This window comes from Ceratotherium simum, chromosome 14 (genome assembly GCF_057802395.1).
Source record: "Ceratotherium simum simum isolate JZ-2026a chromosome 14, ASM5780239v1, whole genome shotgun sequence".
Lineage (NCBI taxonomy): Eukaryota > Metazoa > Chordata > Mammalia > Perissodactyla > Rhinocerotidae > Ceratotherium > Ceratotherium simum.
The window spans coordinates 6130723-6150835 of record NC_141913.1 but is presented as its reverse complement, the minus strand read 5'-3'; the positions used below and the strand labels follow the sequence as shown (position 1 = coordinate 6150835).

Below are 20113 nucleotides of genomic sequence, written 5' to 3'. Positions count from 1 at the left end.
TAATCCAAAAATGTAGTAATAACTTTAAAAGTGAATGGTCTAAATATGCCAATTAAAAGACAGATTGTCAGAGTGGATTAAAAAAAATGGGGTCAACTATATGTTGTCTAAAAATATCCATTTTAAATATAAATTCTTGAATAAGTTACAAGTCAAGGGATTGAGAAAGATATACCACATTAACACTAATAAAAAAAAGCTAGAGTCACTATATTAATTTCAGACAAAGCAGACTTTAGAACTTCTTTGATTATCACTGAAAAAGAGGATTACTTCATAACAATAATGTAATGATAATGCAAAGAAAACATAACAATCCTAAATATGTATGCATCCAATGAGAGGATCAAAATACATGACACAAAAACTGACAGAACTGAACGGAGAAATAGACATATCCACTCCTATAATTGGAGACTTCAACACCCCTCTGTCAGTACTCAATAGATCCAGCAGACAGAAAATCAGTAAGGATATAGTTGAACTAAACCACACTATTAATCAGCTTGATCTAATCGACATTACAGAATACTCCATTCAGCAACAGCAGAATATACATTCTGCTCAAGCTTATATAGAACGTTCAACAAAATAGACCACATTCTGGGCCATAAAATACACCTGAACAAATTTAAAAGAACAGAAATCATGCAGAGTATGTTCTCAGACTATAACGAATTAAACTAGAAACCATTAACAGAAAGATAGCTGGAAAACCCCTAAGTATCTGGAAATTAAACAACATACTTCTAAATAATCCACAAGTCAAAGAACTCAAAAATTTTTAAAAAATATTTTGAAGTAAATGATGGGGCTGCCCCGGTGGCCTAGCGGTTAAGTTCACGCGCTCTGCTTCAGTGGTCTGGGGTTTGCAGGTTTGGATCCCAGGCACAGACCTACACACCGCTTATCAAGCCATGTGGTGGCAGGCAGCTCACATATAAAGTAGAGCAAGATGGGTGTGCCAATCTTCCTCAGCAAAAAGAGGAGGATCAGCAACAGATGTTAGCTCAGGGCTAATCTTCCCCACCAAAAAAAAATTTGAAGTAAATGAAAATACAACTTATCAAAATTAGTGGGATGCAACAAAGCAGTGCTTACAGGGAAATTTATAGCATTGAATGCACGTATTGGAAAATAAAAATGATCTAAATTCAATTAGCTAAGCTATCGCCCTAGGAAACTAGAAAAAGAAGAGCATTAGAAACCTTAAAGCAAGCAGGAAAAAAATATAAAAAATAAAAACCAGAGCAAATATCAATGAAATTGAAAAGGAAAACAATAGCAAATATAATAAAACCAAAATCTGGTTCTCTGAAAAATATCAGTAAAATTGATAAATTTCTAGCTAGGCTAACCAAGAGAGAAAACACAAATTACCACCAATATCAGAAATGAAACAGGAGTCATGACTACTGATCCAGTTGACATTAAAAAAGTAATAAAAGTATACTATGAACAACTCTATGCCCACAAATACGGTAACTTAGATGAAATGGACCAAATCCTTGAAAAACATAAACTACCAAAACTCATACCAGAAGATATAGATGACCTGACTAGCCCTATATCGATTTAAAAAATCGAATTGATAATTACTAATTTTTCAAAAGAAACAAAGCACCAGGCCCAGATGTTTCACTAGTGAATTCTACCAAACATTTAAGGGAGAAATAACACCAATTCTCCACAATCTCTTCCAGAAAATGGAAGCAGAAGGAAGACTTCCCAACTCATTCTATGAGGCTAGCATTATTCTAACAAGAAAACCAGATAAAAATATCTAAGAAAGGAAAACTACAAATCAATATCTCTCATGAACACAGATGTAAAAATCCTTCAACAAAATAGTAGCAAATGCAATCCAACATTTAAAAAAATTATATACCCCAACCAAGTGGGATTTAATCTGAATAAGCAAGAGTGGTTCAACATCTGAAAATCAATCAAAGTAACACATCATATCAACAAGCTAAAGAAAAATCATATGATCATGTGAATCAATGCAGCAAAAGCATTAGACAAAATCCAACACCCATTCATGATTTTAAAAACTCTCAGCAAACTAAGAGGACAGGGGAACTTCTTCAACCTGATGAACATCTACGACAAACCTACAGCTAAATGATACTTAACAGTGAGAGACTGGACACCTTCCTCCTAAGACTGGGAACAAAACAAGGATGTCCTCTCTCACCACTTCTATTCAACATCGTACTCCATGTCCTAGCTACTGCAATAAGACAAAAAAGTATATAGACTGGAAAGGAAGAAATAAAACTGTCTTTATTTGCAGATGGCATGACTGTCTATGGAGAATGTTCCAAAGAATCCAGAAAAAGACTCCTGGAACTAATAAGCAAGTTTAGCAAGGTTACAGGATACAAAGTCAATATATAAAAGTCAATTACTTTTGTATACACCAGCAATGAAATATAGGAATTTGAAATTAAAAAAAAAAAAAAAAACACAATACCATTTATAAAAGCACCAAGAAAAACCAAAACAAAATTTAAAAATCTTAGGTATAAATCTAAAAAAAATAGGTACAAGATCTATATGAGGAAAAACTATAAAACTGATGAAAGAAATCTAAGATCTAAATAAATGGAGAGATGGGCCGGCCCTGTGGCTTGGTGGTTAAGTGCGCGCGCTGCAATGCTGATGGCCCGGGTTCGGATCCCGGGTGCGCATCGAGGCACCACTTCTCCATCCATCCTGAGGCCGAGTCCCACATACAGCAACTAGAAGGATGTGCAGCTATGACATACAACTATCTACTGGGGCTTTGGGGGGAAAAAATAAAATAAATAAAATCTTTAAAAAAAAAAAAATAAATAAATGGAGAGAGATTCCAAGTTTGTGGTTAGGAATACTCAATACTGTTAAGATGTCAGTTTCTGCCAATAAGATCTACAGATTCAACATTATAACCCCAATCAAAATTTTAGCAAGCTATTTTGTAAATATAGACAACCTGATTCTAAAATTTATACAGAAAGGAAAATACCAAGAACAGCTAACAGAATACTGAAAAACAAAGTTGGAAGACTAACACTACCTGTCTCTCAGACTTACTAATAAAGCTACAAGAATCAAGACAGTGTAGTACTGGAAAAAGACACAGATCAACGGAACATAATAGAGAGTCCAGGAGGAGATGCACACAAATACAGTCAACTGATCCTTGACAAAGGAGCAAGGAGCAAAGGCAATTCAATGGAGAAAGGATACTCTTTCCAACAAATGGTGCTGAAACAACTACACATCCACATGCAAAAAAAATGAGTCATTTATTTTACAATGGAAAGTTTGTACATTTCACAGTCATTTTGCTGTCTCCCCTCCCCCTCGCCTCAGGCAACCACCAATCTGTTCTCTGTATTTATGAGTTTTTCTTTTTAGACACAGACCTTATACATTTCACAAAATTTTACTCAAAATGGATCATAGGCTTAAATATAAATGCAAAACTATAAAATTTCTAGCAGAAAATCTAAGTGACCTTGGGTTTGGCAATGACTTTTGTAGATACACCATCAAACAGCATGATCCACGAAAGAAAATACTGGTAAGGTGGACTCTATTAAAATTAAAAACTCCTGCTCTATGAAAAACACAGTTAAGAGAATGAAAAGATAAGCCACACACTGGGAGAAAACATTTGTAAAACACATATCAGATAAAAGACTTTTATCTAAAATATACAAAGAACTCTTTAAACTCAACAATAAGAACACAACTCAACTACAAAATAGGCTAAAGATCTGAACTGACACCTCACTAAAGAAGATATACAGAGAGTAAATAAGCATCTGAAAAGATGCTCAAGTCACCACACCTGTTAGAATGGCTATTACCAAAAAGACAAGAAATAACAACTGTTGGCAAGAATGTGGAGAAAAGGGAACCCTTGTGCACTGTTGGTGGGAATGTAAATTGGTGCAGCCTCTATGGCATATAGTAAGAAGATTCCTCAAAAAATTAAAAGTACAACTACTATATGATTCAGCAATTCTACTTCTGGGTATTTACCTGAAAGAAACAAAAAAAACTAACTCAAAAAGATATATGTCATGTTCACTGTAGCATTATTTATAATAGCCAAGACATGGAAGCAACCTTAAGTGTCCATCAATGGATGAATCAATAAAAAAAATGTGGTGTGTATATATACAATGGAATATTATTCAGCCATAAAAAGAAAGAACTCTTGCCATTTGCAACCACATGGATGGATCTTGAAGGGATTATGCTAAGTGAAATAAGTAAGACAGAAGATGACAAATACTGTATAATCTCACTTATAAATGCAATCTAAAAAAAAAAACCTGAACCCACAGATACAGAGAACAGACTGGTGGTTGCACGAGGCGGGGGTAGGGAGGACATGATAGCAAAATGGGTGTGAAAGGCACAAACTTTTAGTTATAAAATAAATAAGTCACGGGGATGTAATATACAGCATGGTGACTATAGTTAATAATGCTATATTGTATATTTGCAAGTAGCTAACAGAGTGAATCTTAAAAGTTCTCAAGAAAAAAAATTTGTAATATATGTAGTGATGGATGTTAACTAGACTTACTGCAGTGATCATTTCACAATATATAGAAATATTGAATCATTATGCTGTAGACCTGAAACTAATATAATGTTATATATCAATTATATAACAAAAAAAAAAAAAAAAAGAAAGAAAAGATGCTCAACATCATATGTCACTAGGGAGTTACAAACTAAAACAATGAGATACCGCTACACACCTATTAGAATGACTAACATCCAAAACACTGACCATACCAAATACTGGGGAGGATGTGGAGCAATAGGAACTCTCATTCACTGCTAGCAGGAATGCAAAATGGTACAGTCACTTTGAAAGACAGTTTGGCTGTTTCCTACAAAACTAAAAATAGGCTTACCATAAGATCCAGCAATAGCACTCTTAGGTACTTACCCAAACGAGTTGAAGAGTTATGTCTAAACAAAAACCTGCACACAAACGTTTATAGTAGCTTTATTCATAATTGCCAAAAACTGGAAGCAACCAAGAAGTCCTTGAATAGGTGAAAAGATAAGCCAACTGAGGTATCTCTATACAACAGAATACTATTTCATGATAAAAGGAAATGAGCTATCAAGCCATGAAAAGACACAGGAATCTTAAATGTATGTGCTAAGCAAAAGCAGTCAGTCTGAAAAAGCTATATACTGCATGATTCCAACTATATGACATTCTGGAAAAGGCAAACCTATAAAGACAATAAAAAGATCAGCGGTTTCCAGAGGCTCCAGTGTGGAGGAGGGACGGGATAACAGGTGGAGTACAGGGCATTTTTAGGGCGGTGAAACTATTCTGTATGATACTGTAACAGTGGATGAATGTCATTATACATTTGTCAAAATCCACAGAGCCGTACAACACAAAAAGTGAACACTAATGTAAACTATGGACATTAGTTAATAATGTACCGATACTGGTTCATCAATTCCATCAAATGTATCACACTAATACAAGATGTTAATAACAGAGGAAACTGTGTGGATGGGCCAAGGGATAATACCAGAATTCTATGTACTATCTCTGCTCCATGTTTCTGTAAACCCGAACTCCTCTAAAAAATAAAGTCTATTACGTAATTTTTTTTAAAAAAGTACACTGTGGCCTTGCCAAATACAACTGATATTTAGTATAGCCTTAACCTGAAGTACAGGCATGAGGAAGAAATAAATGTAGAACTCATTGGGTTGAAACATAATAAAAGGGATGTGAAGAAAAGAATTGCTTCTAATACAAAGTCTCAATTATAACCAAATAGGAAGAAATTCAAATTTTCTTCTTTCAACAGATTAATATTCTAATTTATTTATTTCAATCTCTTTCTTAATCACACCTTGACTGCTGTTTCAAATCAAATTTAGTTTGCTGCTTAGAAAAACTAAAAGCACGCAAGTTTATTTGTAGTACTTTCTGGGCTGTTACTTTCCTTCTCCTTAATGCATTTGATGGCTTCAATTTAATTTCTATTATATAATCCATCTCCTTCAACCTATTCTTCTTTTGAGCTTTCTGATATCAGAATTGAGCCACATAAAACGATGTGGTAATGATGGAGTCATTGTTAAATTCTTAATCTTCAGAAAAGGTTAAATTATGCCCCCTAGTGAATTCCCAAGGAATTTCATTAATAATTCACTGATTTCCAGAGCAGTTTTAAATGTCAAATGTATCACTTGTAAAGAAAATCAATGATTTTTCCAAAATAACTACATAAATATATCCATTTACACAAAATGTTTATATCTTATCTCTTTTCAGAGGATTTAAGTTCCATAAGGCAAGAAACCACGGTGATCTGCAACAGTAACACTGGCCCAGAATTCACCTACTTCCACTCCCTCCCTTTTTAAGCTCTGGCAGGTGTTATCTCATCACAATAAGAATGTAGGCTTTGTAATCAGAGAGGTAGGACTTCCAATCCTTTCTGGTACTACTTTACTTAGCTTTTTTCCCTCATCCCTAAAATGGGATTAATTAATTATGGTATCTATGATGATTAAATGAGATAAAGTATGTTAAGTATTTAGCACTTCATATGCTGTATCAATAATTAGTTCTAGTTTCCCTTTTTCATGCTCTCATCTATTGACCTGGTCAAACCAAGCTCATATTCTTCCTTCAACTAAACTTTTGTCATTATTCCATTTGGATGACCCATGTAAAATCCCAGCTTCTTTAGCAATTCACTCCACTGGTCATAACTTTGACCTTGAAATTATCTGATATTGCTCCCCAAAGGAAGTCCTGAAACTATACTATCCTGCTCTCTGTGGCCTCTCCTACCTCCAGCCTCCACTCCCTTACTCTCTCTGGCCTCTAGTTCTAGGGCCCTGCTCCACCCTACCCCATCCCCTCTTTTTCCCTCAAATCTAACAGCTCCTCCTGGTTTCACTCTGGCCTGGATTCTATAGTGCATTACTTGAATTACTATTTTGTCCTTCTGCAATACCAGCCCACAAAATCTAACCTTAAGCCAGTTTAACCATCTGTTTTTCCCACAACTACATCTGGGTGGCTGAGCACTAAGAAAAACCACACAAATGAGTCAATAGTAGCAGTATACATTGATGGTACATCATCCTATCTCAGAAAGGCTCTGAATGCTGTGTGACAACCCACAATGGTTCCTGATCAGCTTCCTCTCCCATTCCTCTCCATGGCCATACCACACCTTTCCCAATTTCCTCAAGCCTCTTATACTTTACTTTCAGCTGATAATATACATCAGATCATTTCTCTTCTCTGTTTAAAACTCTCCAATTTCTTTCAGAGTAAGAGCATAATAAGTCTTTACAACTGCCTACAATGCCTTACATAATCTCCTCCCTTTCCCTCTCTGAACGCATCACCTACTCTCAGTCTTCTTGCTCACTCTGCATAGTAGCCCCCTTGCAGCTCTTCCAACATGCTAAAAAGGCTTCTGCTTTACGAATTTTGCACTAGCTGTTCCCTCTGCTTGGAACAGTCTTTTCTCCAGATATCTGCATGGCTAACTCCTTTACTTCCTACAAGCCTTTGTTCAAAGAGCACCTGCTCCGTGAGGCCTACCTTGACCATATTATTTAAAATTGCAACACTGCTCCCAATCCTCCCCTCCCTTCCAGCCCCACATCCCAGTCTTCCTTATCTTGCTCTACTTGCTTCTTTTTTCCTAGCACTTATTTTCTACCATCCTATATAATTTACTTATGTATTGCACTTACTACTTATGGTCCCACAAGTATAGAGATTTTTTTTTCTATTTTGTTCACTGTTGCACTGCAGGTGCCTAAAACAAAGTCTCGCTGGCACATAGGAGGCACTCAATAAATATTTGTTGAATGAATAAATAATTAAATGACACTATCACTCTCTTCCCTTTAAAAATGAACCTAAGTTATTAGTGGTGAATTTTCTCAACTTCAGCCTTCCCTCTTCCAGAGTTACCTGCATCCACATCCATCTCAGAATCAGTTAACTCCTTCTTCAGAAAATGAACCTCCATTCAAAGGCCAGTCCTCCACTTGTGTTCTAGATCTAACCTCTTCCTGTCTTTTCCAAGACTCTGCTCAACCACATTTTCCTTGTATTTTTCTACTGCTATTTCCTTTCGTGTACTTCAACTGCCCTTTCCAATGGTTTCTTTCGTTCAGCATACAGATACGCCATTAAGAAAACAGGTATCTCTGCAATATCTGCCCAATTTTCAGTTATCCTCACTGCATTTAAGGATCCCTAGTTCAGTAGCAGCAGTTCTCACTGTACTTTCTGACCCACAGAGAAGAGCGATCACAGAGCTCTTCATGGATGCTGGGGCTCTCCTCACAAACTTATTTCTCACAGACATTGTGAAAGGTATCTCCTCTGGACCCTCTGGGTGACCTGGTGGTACATGATAAATCCATTCCAACCTTGCTACGTCTTTGGATCCCTTCCTCTACAGTGTACCAAGGCAGGTCTCACATTTTAACTTCATTTAGCGTAGATCACCTTTTGGTCCCTGCTTCAGCCAACCAACTAACCAGTCAGAGCCCTTTCTAACCCCTTAAGCTATAACAGTGAATCCAGAATCTTTGTTAGTGGTCCTATATCAATAAATTTGGCCTGATCCAACTTTATATTCCTTCCACTATTATCCCACCCCGTAATATCCATTCCCACACCTATCCCCCAGATTTCTACCTCTATAAATTGAAAAAAATCATGCAGTTTTTTAAGAGTGTAGCATACCTCCTCATGGGTCCCACTGTGTAGCTGACCCTGGAGGGCCTGCTGGGACTTGAGTCTAATTATAGGGCTAGAAGCAAAGAAGGGTGGTAAGGGTAGTTCCTAAGGGGAATCAGCAATGTCTTACAAGGCAATTACTTCAGGGAAGGCCATTACAGGTTCTCCAGGCAAAGCAGGGTTAACCTCCTCACACAGGAGTGGAAGCACTGCTTCTATTGGTAAAGAAGGCTGATCAAAATTTGGGGTTCAGTACCCCATTCCAAATTTAAGGATCTCATTCCTTCCCAATCAATGCCCTCATTTTAACAGCAGACATCTTGTTAGATTGGGAATTCATTTTGCATTGTAATTCAGCCACTTTGTAGACTCTGGGTTTGGTTTTCAGTAATCTCAGCGCTGCATCTGCAGAAGAAAAGAGTTTCTTTAGGCAGACACAGGAACTTCCAGGTCATTTATGCAGAGCTTGAGCTGGGAATTTGAAGACCTGAGCTCATCTTTTTCTTTCCCCACTTTCTCCAGCAGTTAGGAGCAACCAGTCAGTCTCATTACACTTGTTAATTTGACAAAAAATATTTTAAGTCATCAAATACATGATCATCCAGAACGTTGTCTTTTATAAGCATTTGAGTAGGAGTATCCAACAGTGATATTTTTGCATATCTCTATGGCCACATCACACTGTGGAGTATCAGTGCCCTCTTTACCACTGGAAATAGTTATTAGTTCCTTTAAAACTAATCAGATTAAGGAACCAATTTCAGAACGCCATAACTAATTCAGAAAACGCATCCTTAAGATTCTCTTCCTCCAGAGCCACTCTCAGTACCAAAATGTGAATCAGACAGGATTCTCCAGAGATACAGAACCAATAGGAAAAAATATATACGTCTATCTATATCTATCTATCTTTAGGTTTATCTATCTACATCTAGATAAAGATATTTCTATCTATTAGAAATCTCTTATTAGATTATTTCTTTTTTTTAATGTTTTTTATTTTTTTATTTTTTTGTGTGAGGAAGATCAGCCCTGAGCTAACATCCATGCCAATCCTCCTCTTTTTGCTGAGGAAGACCAGCGAGCTCTGAGCTAACATCCACCGCCAATCCTTCCCCAAGGATTTTTCTCCCCAAAGCCCCAGTAGACAGCCGCATGCCACAGCTGCACATCCTTCCAGTCGCTGCATGTGGGACTCGGCCCCAGCATGGCTGGAGAAGCGGTGCGTCGGTGCGCGCCTGGGATCCGAACCCAGGCCGCCAGGAGCGGAGCGTGCGCACTTAACCGCCAAGCCACTGGGCAGGCCCTATTAGATTATTTCTATCTAAATAGATAGAGATTTATTTTAAGGAACTGGCTCACACACTTGTGAGGCCAGCAACTCTGAAATGTGTAGGGAGATTTGCCAGCCAGAAACTCAGGTAAGAATCAATGTTGCAGTCTTGAGGAAGAATTTTTTCTTCTTGAGACACTTCTGTTTGAAATTTAGGCCTTCAATTGATTGGATGAGGCCCACCCACATTACTGAGGGTAATCTCCTTTATTTAAAGTCAATTGATGGTAGATGTTAACCACATCTTCAAAATACTATCACAGTAACACCTCGATTAGTGTTTGAATAAATAACTAGGTACTATGGCCTAGCCAAGGTGACATACAAAACTAACCATCACACATAATAAACTTACTGATTTCTCAACCAAATGCTACTTTCAACCATAGGAAAAACTTTTTAAACAAGAATATCTCACATGTTCCAAAAAGGCAGTAAAATTTCAGTAGGGACACTCTGGAGAGTGGATGGGAGGAAAAGTTCTTCAGCCAATACTGTTTGGAGAAACAAACCTTCTATAAAACCATCTCTCTCTCCTACCTTGGAGAACACGAGGAGAATACCATTCTTAGGAAGCTATAACATTGTACCTACATTTTAAAAACTATTTTTATGTTTCAAAAATGTGATCTTCAACTCTACAACAGAAATCATACTTTAAAATTACACCTCAGAGTGCTCTCACTTTGAGAAGCAATGACTTAAAAAGATGGATGGTATGTATCTACTGAATCTGTTGCTTGCCTTGACTCTGACCAGAAAACTTACAAGTTAGTACTTCATTTTCTCTGACAAAGTAGAATCCAAACCAGGAGGAATCTAAACCGGGCTGAGTGAGTGGATGAATAACGGGCCAAATAATCAAAACAGCACATGAAGAAATCTTATAAATGGATTGAGATAAATCCTTTCTGTCCTTTAAAACAAATGGATTTTTTTAAACTTTTCTTGGCGATTCATTAATTCAATAAGCACTCACTATGTGTCAGGCACTGTTTAAGGCACCTGGGTTAAACCCCTGAACAAAAAGATAATCCTGTCTTGATGGAGCTCATATTCTAGCAAGATAACATCCCAATCCAGCTATTTTCTCTTTGAACATAATAACCCAAGCATGAAGAAGTATCAAAACATTTTTTGAAAATCTACTATGTGCCAGCCAACTTCCAGTTCTGAGCCTGGTTTTCCAGCAGACACTGTTTCACCATTAGCATCGAGTATGGTCTCTGGAGCCAGAATGCTGGGATCCAAACCCTAGTTCCACTACCTCCCAGTTGCATGACCTTGGCCAAGGTACTTAACCCTCACCTACAAAACAAAAATAATCACAACTACCTCACTGGATTAGGTAAGAATTAAATGAGTTCAAATGTGTAAAGCACTTAGTCTGGCACACAGGATGTACTAAAATATTAGCTATTATTTTAATTCAATTTCCAGAAAACCAGATATTACTCAGGCAATAACGGGGGAAAATAACAACAATTATAACTTTTAAAACATTTTTATCTGGCCCATTTACTCCCTCCATTACTACTACTTTCAAGAATTCTTCCTCTATTCTCAACCCAATTTCCATGATATCCAGTTAAGTTTTATAAAAACTATAAAATGTGATCTCCATGTATCTCACGCACAACATCAATTCATAGTGAAGTTTGTATAAACACATACTTAAGAGGCTTTTAATCTAATGAGAAAATTTCTTAAAAAGTCAAAATTATACTCATTTTCCCTAAAATTACAACAGCAATTATCTCGAGAAACTTGAGCATTAGAACCAGCAAATAAGGGCTATGTAATTGCCTAGTTTTAAGGCCTAGATATGTAAATAGCGCGTTCAATCTCTAGGACCTATAGGTCCTTTGCAGTTGTCCATATTCATAAACCGAAGTTAATTTTCAACCTAGCTCACTGCATATAATAAAAAATACAAGCACAGTCCTCTGAAATGGATGGCTCATCCTCATTTGTTCAAAACAGACCTCACTCTTGGTTCAAAGTTTATAAGAGGTCAACAATCTCAGAAAGGTTAATATCCACAATTTAGAAGTGACTCGTTGTCAAGGACATGCTGCAAACGGTGCCTTCCCCAAAGCAAAGTCTACTCATTAATATAACTGTGCCTACCGACAAGTAGGCAGGCTAGTAAAACACATTTTCAAAGCTGCTTTTAAGGGATCAATTTTCGTAAAGAATAATTCAAGATAGATTGTAAATCTGAGCACGTTTTTACACTCTTAAGGTGGGGAGGTGCTGAGGCACAACAACGTTAATATTATGTGCACGCATCAATAACCTTAGTCCACAGGTACAGTTTTGACCCTAATCTCGGGGTTGAAAGCCCTGAACTACGGAGCTTTCGAGTTTCATAGTAGGTGCCTTCGATTCTCCGGTGGAAATCCGGGGGGACAGACAAAGAAACTGTGTTGTCTCCCCCGACCATCCCATACCAAAGTCTGGCCAACATAGAATACTACACCTTGAGGCGTTTCTCAAGAATAGGTATGAGCTGCCCCTTCTCCAGAATCTGACAGAGAAGAACCGAGAATGGCACACCTTCCCAAATATGGCGGTAAGGAATGACCTGCCAGTCCCTACGGAGAAGTAAGATGCTGCTCGTTTTTAAAACAACTCCGAGGGCGGGGCTCCCAGGCCCCTCCTCAGCTGGGTTCCGAGGAAGGGAAGAACAGAGGATGAAGGGTTAGAGCAGAAAACTGAAAAACAGTCCTAAATGCAGGATTTGCCAGGACACTGGAGCGACAGAGAAGAGTAGGGGGACCTCTTTCGACCGCCGTGGGTAGTGGAGCGGGCTAGCGCGGATGATCCCGGCCCCGCAGGGGGAATCCCCCGCCACAAGCCGAGGAGCGGTGTGCGCCGGGCAGTTGTCGAGTTCGCGCCCCGGGTCCGCTCCCCAACGGGCACCGGGCTGAAGGTGCCCTCTCGACCCCTCTCGCTGCCCCTTAGAGGTCCTGGGCCCAGGTTACCTCCTAAAACGTGGAGGCCGCCGCTGCTTCCCGCCGCACAGGACGAACGACAGCTCCTCAGATGCCACGGTGGGGTCACTCAGCAGAGCGACCGCGGGGAGCGTGGGTCAGCGTTCCGGAACCCGTGGGGTTCACGCGGAGGCTCGCCCCTACCCTGGGCCCCGCCAGCCGCGCCCACTACAACGTGCTCGCGACCGCGCGTGTCCCCTCGGCGCGTCCCACACCACGCAGCCGCGCGCGGCACTACGGGACTCGTAGTTCCGGCGCGAAAGTCGCGCGGCGCTCCACTCTCCGCCGAGAGTGGCGTCACGTGAGCCACGCACTCCCCGGAAGTGCCGTATCAACATACGCGTGGCGCGGGACGCCGCTTCCGCAAACAGAATCGTGGGTAGCTGTGTCGGTGAGTGTGGCGGCTGGAACTCTGGCCCTTCCTTTCTTCTTTGGCTTTAGGGCCTCCGCCGCCGTCGAAGTAGAAGGGGCACCGCGACTACTGACATAGGCTCGCTTAGCATTAGCTCTGTGCCTCAGTCAGTACCCGCCGCGAGGGGTTTATTGTGCCCTGATCCCGGATGAAGATGGGCACTATTGTGGGAGCCGGCGGGCGCTGTTGCTCCTCCAGGCCGGGCTAGCTTGGGTCCGGAGAAGCCCGAAGAGCTGTATCAGATCGCACCCCAGGGCCGCGCTGAGGGACGGGCTGGGAGGGGGTGTCGGATCAGAAGAAGCGCCTGTAATGTCCTGAGCGGCGGAACGGAAACCTGAGCCGGAGGTTTAGAGCTAGGCCGCGCCCGTGACTGAAGAGGGTGAACTTGGCTGAAGAATTCCCTTCTCGCCTCTCTTGGGTCCTCCTGGGCCCCCCGAGTTGACCCTGTCTAGCTGGCGGGTCGGGCCGTAGAGCTTACCGGGCTTGAGCTGAAGCCCGGCGGCCTTGGCGCCCTGCTCTGTCGTTCTCTGAGGGACTGAAATGAGGGAGATGTGGCTTGCCTCAGAGGTGTGCCTGGAAAGCCAGTTGGAAATGCCTTTTCGGTGATTTAATGCATATCCGTTTGTGTCAGTTCAGTTTTTACCCTGAACTCCTTCCTCGAGGGTTTTGAGGGGCACCTCTCTTGCTTTTGGAGTTTATTCGTTATTCCACTTGGACGCTCTGTTTCAAATATTCTTACCCATTTCTGCAGTCGTTTGGAATTTTGTGTCATTTATCTTGACTAAATTGATTATGTTTTTATGATATCTCATCTGTGGAAATAGAGTTGCCTGTATAAATTCAGTCTTATTCCCAATACTAATTTTAGGCGATAATTACAGCTAAAGATGGTAAATCACGTTGGTTTATTTGAATTTAAAACCAATTTCTATTTCCTTATTAGGAAATAAATGGCAGGGAGAAGATAGGGATTTGATAATTCCGTGGCCGGTTTTACTAGATAATCATTTTAAGTAGTTATTCTGAAAATTACATTTCTGGGTGATTTTTTTCCCCCATCTGATTCAGTTCTTCCTACTTTGGCACGTTTTTGGTATTTTGTACCTCAAACCTTGGGTAGTGAAAGCTAATATCCCTTGAAATCCTTCCCGGTTTATATTGACTTGTTTTTACTCATTCCTTCAATCAACTTTACTTCTTATTGTATTTCTTTACTCAAAAGACTTTTTTTCCACCTCTTCACAATTTTTTTTTTTTTTTTTTTTTTTTTTTATGTGAGGGAGATCAGACCTGAGCTAACATCTGTGCTAATCCTTCTCTTTTTGCTGAGGAAGACCGGCTCTGAGCTAACATCTATTGCCAATCCTTCTCTTTTTTTTTTTTCCCCCAAAGCCCCAGTAGATAGTTGTGTGTCATAGTTGCACATCCTTCTAGTTGCTGTATGTGGGTCGTGGCCTCAGCATGGCCAGAGAGGCAATGCGTCGGTGTGCGCTCGGATTCGATCCCGGGCCGCCAGTAGCAGAGCGCATGCACTTAACCACTAAGCCACTGGGCCGGCCCTCTTCATAACTTTCAAGTTCTGAATTTGATTTTGAGACTTTTGCTCTCCCTTCTTCGTTTGATTAGGCTTACAGCCTAACATTATTTTTTCTTCCTTTTGAGAAAAATTGGCCCCGAGCTAACATCTGTTGACAGTCTTCCTCCTTTTTTCCTTTTTTTTCTCCTCAAAGCCCCAGCAGATAGCCGTATGTCATAGTTGTGCATCCTTCCAGTTGCTCCATGTGGGAGCCCCTGGCAGCATGGCTTGATGAACAGCGTAGGTCCGTGCGCAGGATCCAAACCCATGAACCCAGGCCACCAAAGCAGAGCCGGTGAACTTAACCGCTACCACCAGGCCAGGCCGGCCCCACAGCCTGACATTTTAGTAGTGGTATATAAGCTGTCAGCTTCTTGAAGACTGATTCACACAGTGCCTCATTGAGCTCCTCTGTAGTAGGAGTTCAGTAAATTTGTTGAATGACTTACTTGATTCCTGTCCAATAGATAGTTCACTTATTTCTCTCCCTCTCCGGTTTTATGCATAGGCCTAAGAACATTTGAAAGAGACCTAATGGTCATTAAGTTGCAGGGTGGGTCTTGAAACTTCATATCCAAAGCCATTTCTACTTTCTTCACTTTCTATGTAATTCTGACACCCGTTGTGAAATAAGGATTTCAGAAGTCAACTGTAGGTTCCCAGACAAGTCTGGGAACTTGATGCCCTTAGTGTCTCTAGCCAAAAAAACCTAAGGTTACCCTTATTAAGTAGTTTGGTCCAAAGAATTTAATAAGTATTTATGTCCTAACAACTTTATTTAAAAAATGATACACAAATTGAAAGAAAAAAATATTTGTTTAATTCTTAGTTAACCTCAAGTGCTTACTATGGAATGTGTACACCTGTTGGGTACTGTACAGCTTCTCAAGCCTTGAAATCAGATTTGACACTGCCACCTTCATTTCCTGTTTCACCTTGATTTTCTGTGGTACCATGAAAATCTCAGCTTCACAAAGTTCTGATGTCATTGAAAGGAATGTAGCGCAGTCTCCGCAGTTGTAGCTGTGCTCTACTTGAAGCTGAATCTGTGATATCTTCCAGATGTCAGATATCACTGTTTCCCTTAACATTTTAAAATATCCTGCTGTGTCTGTATGAGTTCGTTACAGTGCCCAGCACACAATTTGGGAGCCAAGGCTATAGAGTAAGGATCAGATAGAAATGGAACCCATACTTTTGTAATACCCCCACTTCATTTATCAGATTTAATGCCAATAGTGACTTTTATGGATAAGATCCTAAAAGTGTTTGGGGATTATAAGTAGTACTTCCATATTAGCATATTCAAAGATTCATATGTAAAGATATATCAACTAACATTATTTTCAATATTCTCTCTATAATGAGATTTTTTAAAACTCCTAGTTGATCACTGAAATTAAATGGCTAGTTCCTGGTTAAAATTATTTTAAAGTCTCAGCATTAGTGTTTACAAATAATATCAAATTTTTGCTATTCCAGTGTTAGTTCATGAAGTTTTACCATCTATTTAAGTAATCAAAAATGGAAAATTCTGCAAAAGCAGAGGAATGTGAAAAGATCTCTCTTGAAGAGGCAAAAGCATCCATAGATTTGGAAACAGAGTCTTCATTCAGTAGTAGTGAAAACACAAGTGCTCCTGGGACTGGGCTTTCTGAAAAGGCTCCTACTTGTGGGCAAGTAGACACACCAAAAAAGAGAAAAATGGAGTTTGAAGATGATCTTGTAAAGGAAAGTTCTAGTTGTGGGGAAGACACTCTGTCCAAGAAAAGAAAACTTGATGCTGAAATTGTCCCAGAGGAAAAAGGTTCTGGTGATGATGAAGGCATTTCAAGGAAAAGAAGAATGGAAACTGATGATTTTCCAAAAGATGAACCTTCTACTGGAGATGGCACTCAGAAAAAGAGAAAAATAGAACTTGAGGATGTTCCTGAAAAGCAAAAAGTATGTTCAATGTATTTTCTTTTATTAATGTTGGATTGTCAGTTGAGATGTGGAGCAGCTGTGAAATAGTACTGTTTTCACATAATCTTACTAACTTAAGAATGTTCTATTTTTAATAGATACCACCTCTTAGAGTAGGCTTTTAACTCTTGTAATTTAGTTATTTTTTAGATGAAACTTCTAATGAGATAATTTTTATGTTCTTTCAGAACTCTTATTTGACTAGAAACTTGAAAGCTAGTTTTTATAGTTTGCTTTTTCTTGGTTTTTTAAAAAAGACAGAATATAAGGTCCAGATGATTTACCTTTTTTCCTTTTTATTTTTCTCTCTTTTTGTGTCTGAAGTGATTGAGATTATCACTTAAAATGTTGAATTTCAAAATCATACCCAGCTTTACATTCTTTTGTCAGTGTAATTCCTTAAACTATATTGGTCCCAGCTTCTTATTGGGGTAGTTACAGTTTTAGCTAATTGGATGCAAAAGCCTGATATTTAGCAGGGATATTATAGGGCAAATGATAGCAAGTCATTTTCATCTGGGAATACCATATTGTGAAGGAATCTGAGGCAGAATGTGAATTCGGAGGGAAAGATTACTTCAATGAGTGACTAAAATTCTGCTGTCAGCCCTGAAGAGGAAAGTGACAGATAGGCCCGGCATTTGTCATTGGTGGAGTGTGAATCCTTGTAAGAGAGGAGCTTGATTTATAAATGTAGATTTTAAACTTTTACTAGCAGCAGAACTGTTTTTTCAAATGAAAATCTTAAATTTAAACCTAATATGTAAAATAGGTAAAAGATGAAGCACTTTGATTGAACATGGAAGTAGGGGAATGTGAAGCCCTTTACCTACCATGGCGTTTTTACGGAATGCTTAGGGTCTTAGGTAGGGAGCACAAATTAAAACTGTTGAGTTAGATTAATAGCAAATAATAATAGAAATCACTGACACTGCCTGTTGCGTTCTAATCCCTTTGTATATATTATCTCATTTAATGCTCACAATTTTGTAATAATATAATAAATATAATTTATTCCCATTTTATTCTCTTATAGGAACCCCATCCATGGACTGACATTTATTGTGTTGACTAGATCAGAACTCTGAAAGAATACTGGTTTTATTAAGACATTGGCGCTGAAATTATATAGATGAAAGATCAAGATGAAAATTTTAAACTAAGAATTGTTTTTAAAAATAGAGAACAGGGGAAAACAAGTCTCATGTCTGATTATAATTAGTAGGATTTCTGTGGTTAATGCCATTGCTTAATGAAGTTTACCAATTTCAGTAGTATTTTATCCTTATATAGGTCAGGTACTCTTTTAGGCTTATTTTTGCCGTGTTCTGACCCTTAATTTTGTTCCATTCTCTTATTTTCAGCACTTGGAAGAAGGACACAGCTCAGCAGTGGCTGCCCACTACAATGAACTTCAGGAAGTTGGTTTGGAGAAGCGTAGCCAAAGTCGTATTTTTTACCTAAGGAACTTTAATAATTGGATGAAAAGCATCCTCATTGGTATGATTGTTTTTTGATTTATAGTTTGAAATTTTTTATTTCAGCTTATGTCTCATTTTTTAATCCCCAGTCGTTAATCGTACACCAAACTACTAGGTCTTTAATTCCTATTCATTTAATTATCAAACCTTGGCTTTATAAAACTGGAGCCAAAACTAAAACTACATTATAAAATATAAATTCTTTTCATATTTACTTTTGGTTGACTACATAAGATATTAATGAGTATTTAATTGGTATTAAGTTGGTAAGTTAATAAGGCTTTGAAAAGGCAGTGTGCTCCTTTTATACTTAGAATTAAGGTTACCTAGTGCTATTAAGTAATTCTATTTTACTTTAATAGTTTTGGAGCAATGACATATTGGATTAAACATTCAGGTTCCATTAAGTTAAGCAAATGGGCAGTGTCATGCTTTTTTATCTCTAGGCCTTTGATGAGTTGGTAAAAGTCGGGTGTTGATTATCATCTGAATTTGTGTTTCTTGCACAGTGTCTGGAGAGAAGTAAAGTTTACTTTGAGGGTTGATAAAGACATTCAACTTTTTGGAGCCAGCATTTTATCTATGGAACCTCATCTTTGAAATTAAAATGGAAGTCAGTGGAGGAAATGTGATTCAGAATATATTTATTGCTTTGTATCTAGTACATTAAGTAGTCAGACTCTTACATGAATTTAGAGAATTTTAAAAACCAGTGTATTTTAAAGTTTTTCACATTAAGGGTTTTTGCTTTTTTAAAGTCAGCCTCACTCAGGAAAAGGGAGAATGCTTTCTTGATTACACTGGAAAGAACTGAGTGGTAACTATGGGTACTTTCTACTAGTTTTTATGATAATTTACTAATTTTTTTTTGGCGGGGGGAGATTGGCTTTGTGCTAACATCTTCTGCCAATCTTTCTCTTTTTCTTTTTTCTCCCCAAAGCCCCAGTTCATAGTTGTGTAGCATAGTTGTAGAGTTGTAGCTCTTCTGTATGGGACGCCGCCTCAGCATGGTTTGATGAGCGGTGCGTAGTTCCGTGCCCAGGATCTGAACCGGTGAACCCTGAGCCCTGGAAGCGGAACATGCGAACTTAACCGCTACACCACTGGGCTGGCCCCGATCATTTACTAATTTTTTTTTATAGTTGTTTGTTTGTTTGTTTGTTTGTTTTGTAATTTACTAATTTTTAAAGATAGATTATCCATTCTGAGAAGTATTAAAGCGTGGGAATTAGGCTTATTATTTCGAACACATTTTAATATTTTCTATCTCACTTTTGTTTTTAATATTCATGTTTTGTTACAAAAATATGATTTATTTGATTCTGCCAGGTGTCAGCTAGGGTAATTGAGTGAGTGTCAGCTGCTTTTTTTTTTTCAAGTTAATATTATGGCATTTTTAGTCTATACTTTTAAGATAATCTTTGGACACTAGTCCTAACTTTTCAGTTTTTCTCTTCCTTTCCTCATCATCCTCATAAGGCAGATAACTTATCATTGGGTATTTTTTCTGATGTGTCAGTTATTCATGTATTTATTCATTGAATAAATATCTTTAAGTTCAGCCATATTTTCCATATTGTTAG

General features: G+C 38.6%; 2 protein-coding genes across 6 annotated transcripts in view; one reads left to right on the top strand and one right to left on the bottom strand.

Annotated features, from left to right (window-relative positions):
* Nucleotides 1-13356, bottom strand: part of MIMS1 (mitochondrial inner membrane scaffold 1) — a 35071-nt gene extending 21715 nt beyond the window's left edge. The window contains exon 1 of one of the 4 annotated variants that reach the window (XM_087438924.1): nucleotides 13088-13356. The gene's annotated coding sequence lies outside the window, so the exon portion shown is untranslated. The remainder of the gene's footprint in view (nucleotides 1-13087) is intronic. The other 3 variants (XM_087438925.1, XM_087438923.1, XM_004421071.3) reach the window with 3 other exon arrangements.
* Nucleotides 13357-13416: 60 nt separating this feature from the next.
* The window catches only part of RNMT (RNA guanine-7 methyltransferase), a 30297-nt gene continuing 23600 nt past the window's right edge, over nucleotides 13417-20113 (top strand). The window contains exons 1-3 of one of the 2 annotated variants that reach the window (XM_087438920.1): nucleotides 13417-13487; nucleotides 16567-17028; nucleotides 18414-18549. In XM_087438920.1, the coding sequence (XP_087295046.1) occupies nucleotides 16609-17028; nucleotides 18414-18549 (556 nt within the window). In that variant the 5' untranslated portion in view covers nucleotides 13417-13487; nucleotides 16567-16608. The remainder of the gene's footprint in view (nucleotides 13488-16566; nucleotides 17029-18413; nucleotides 18550-20113) is intronic. The other variant, XM_087438919.1, reaches the window with a different exon arrangement.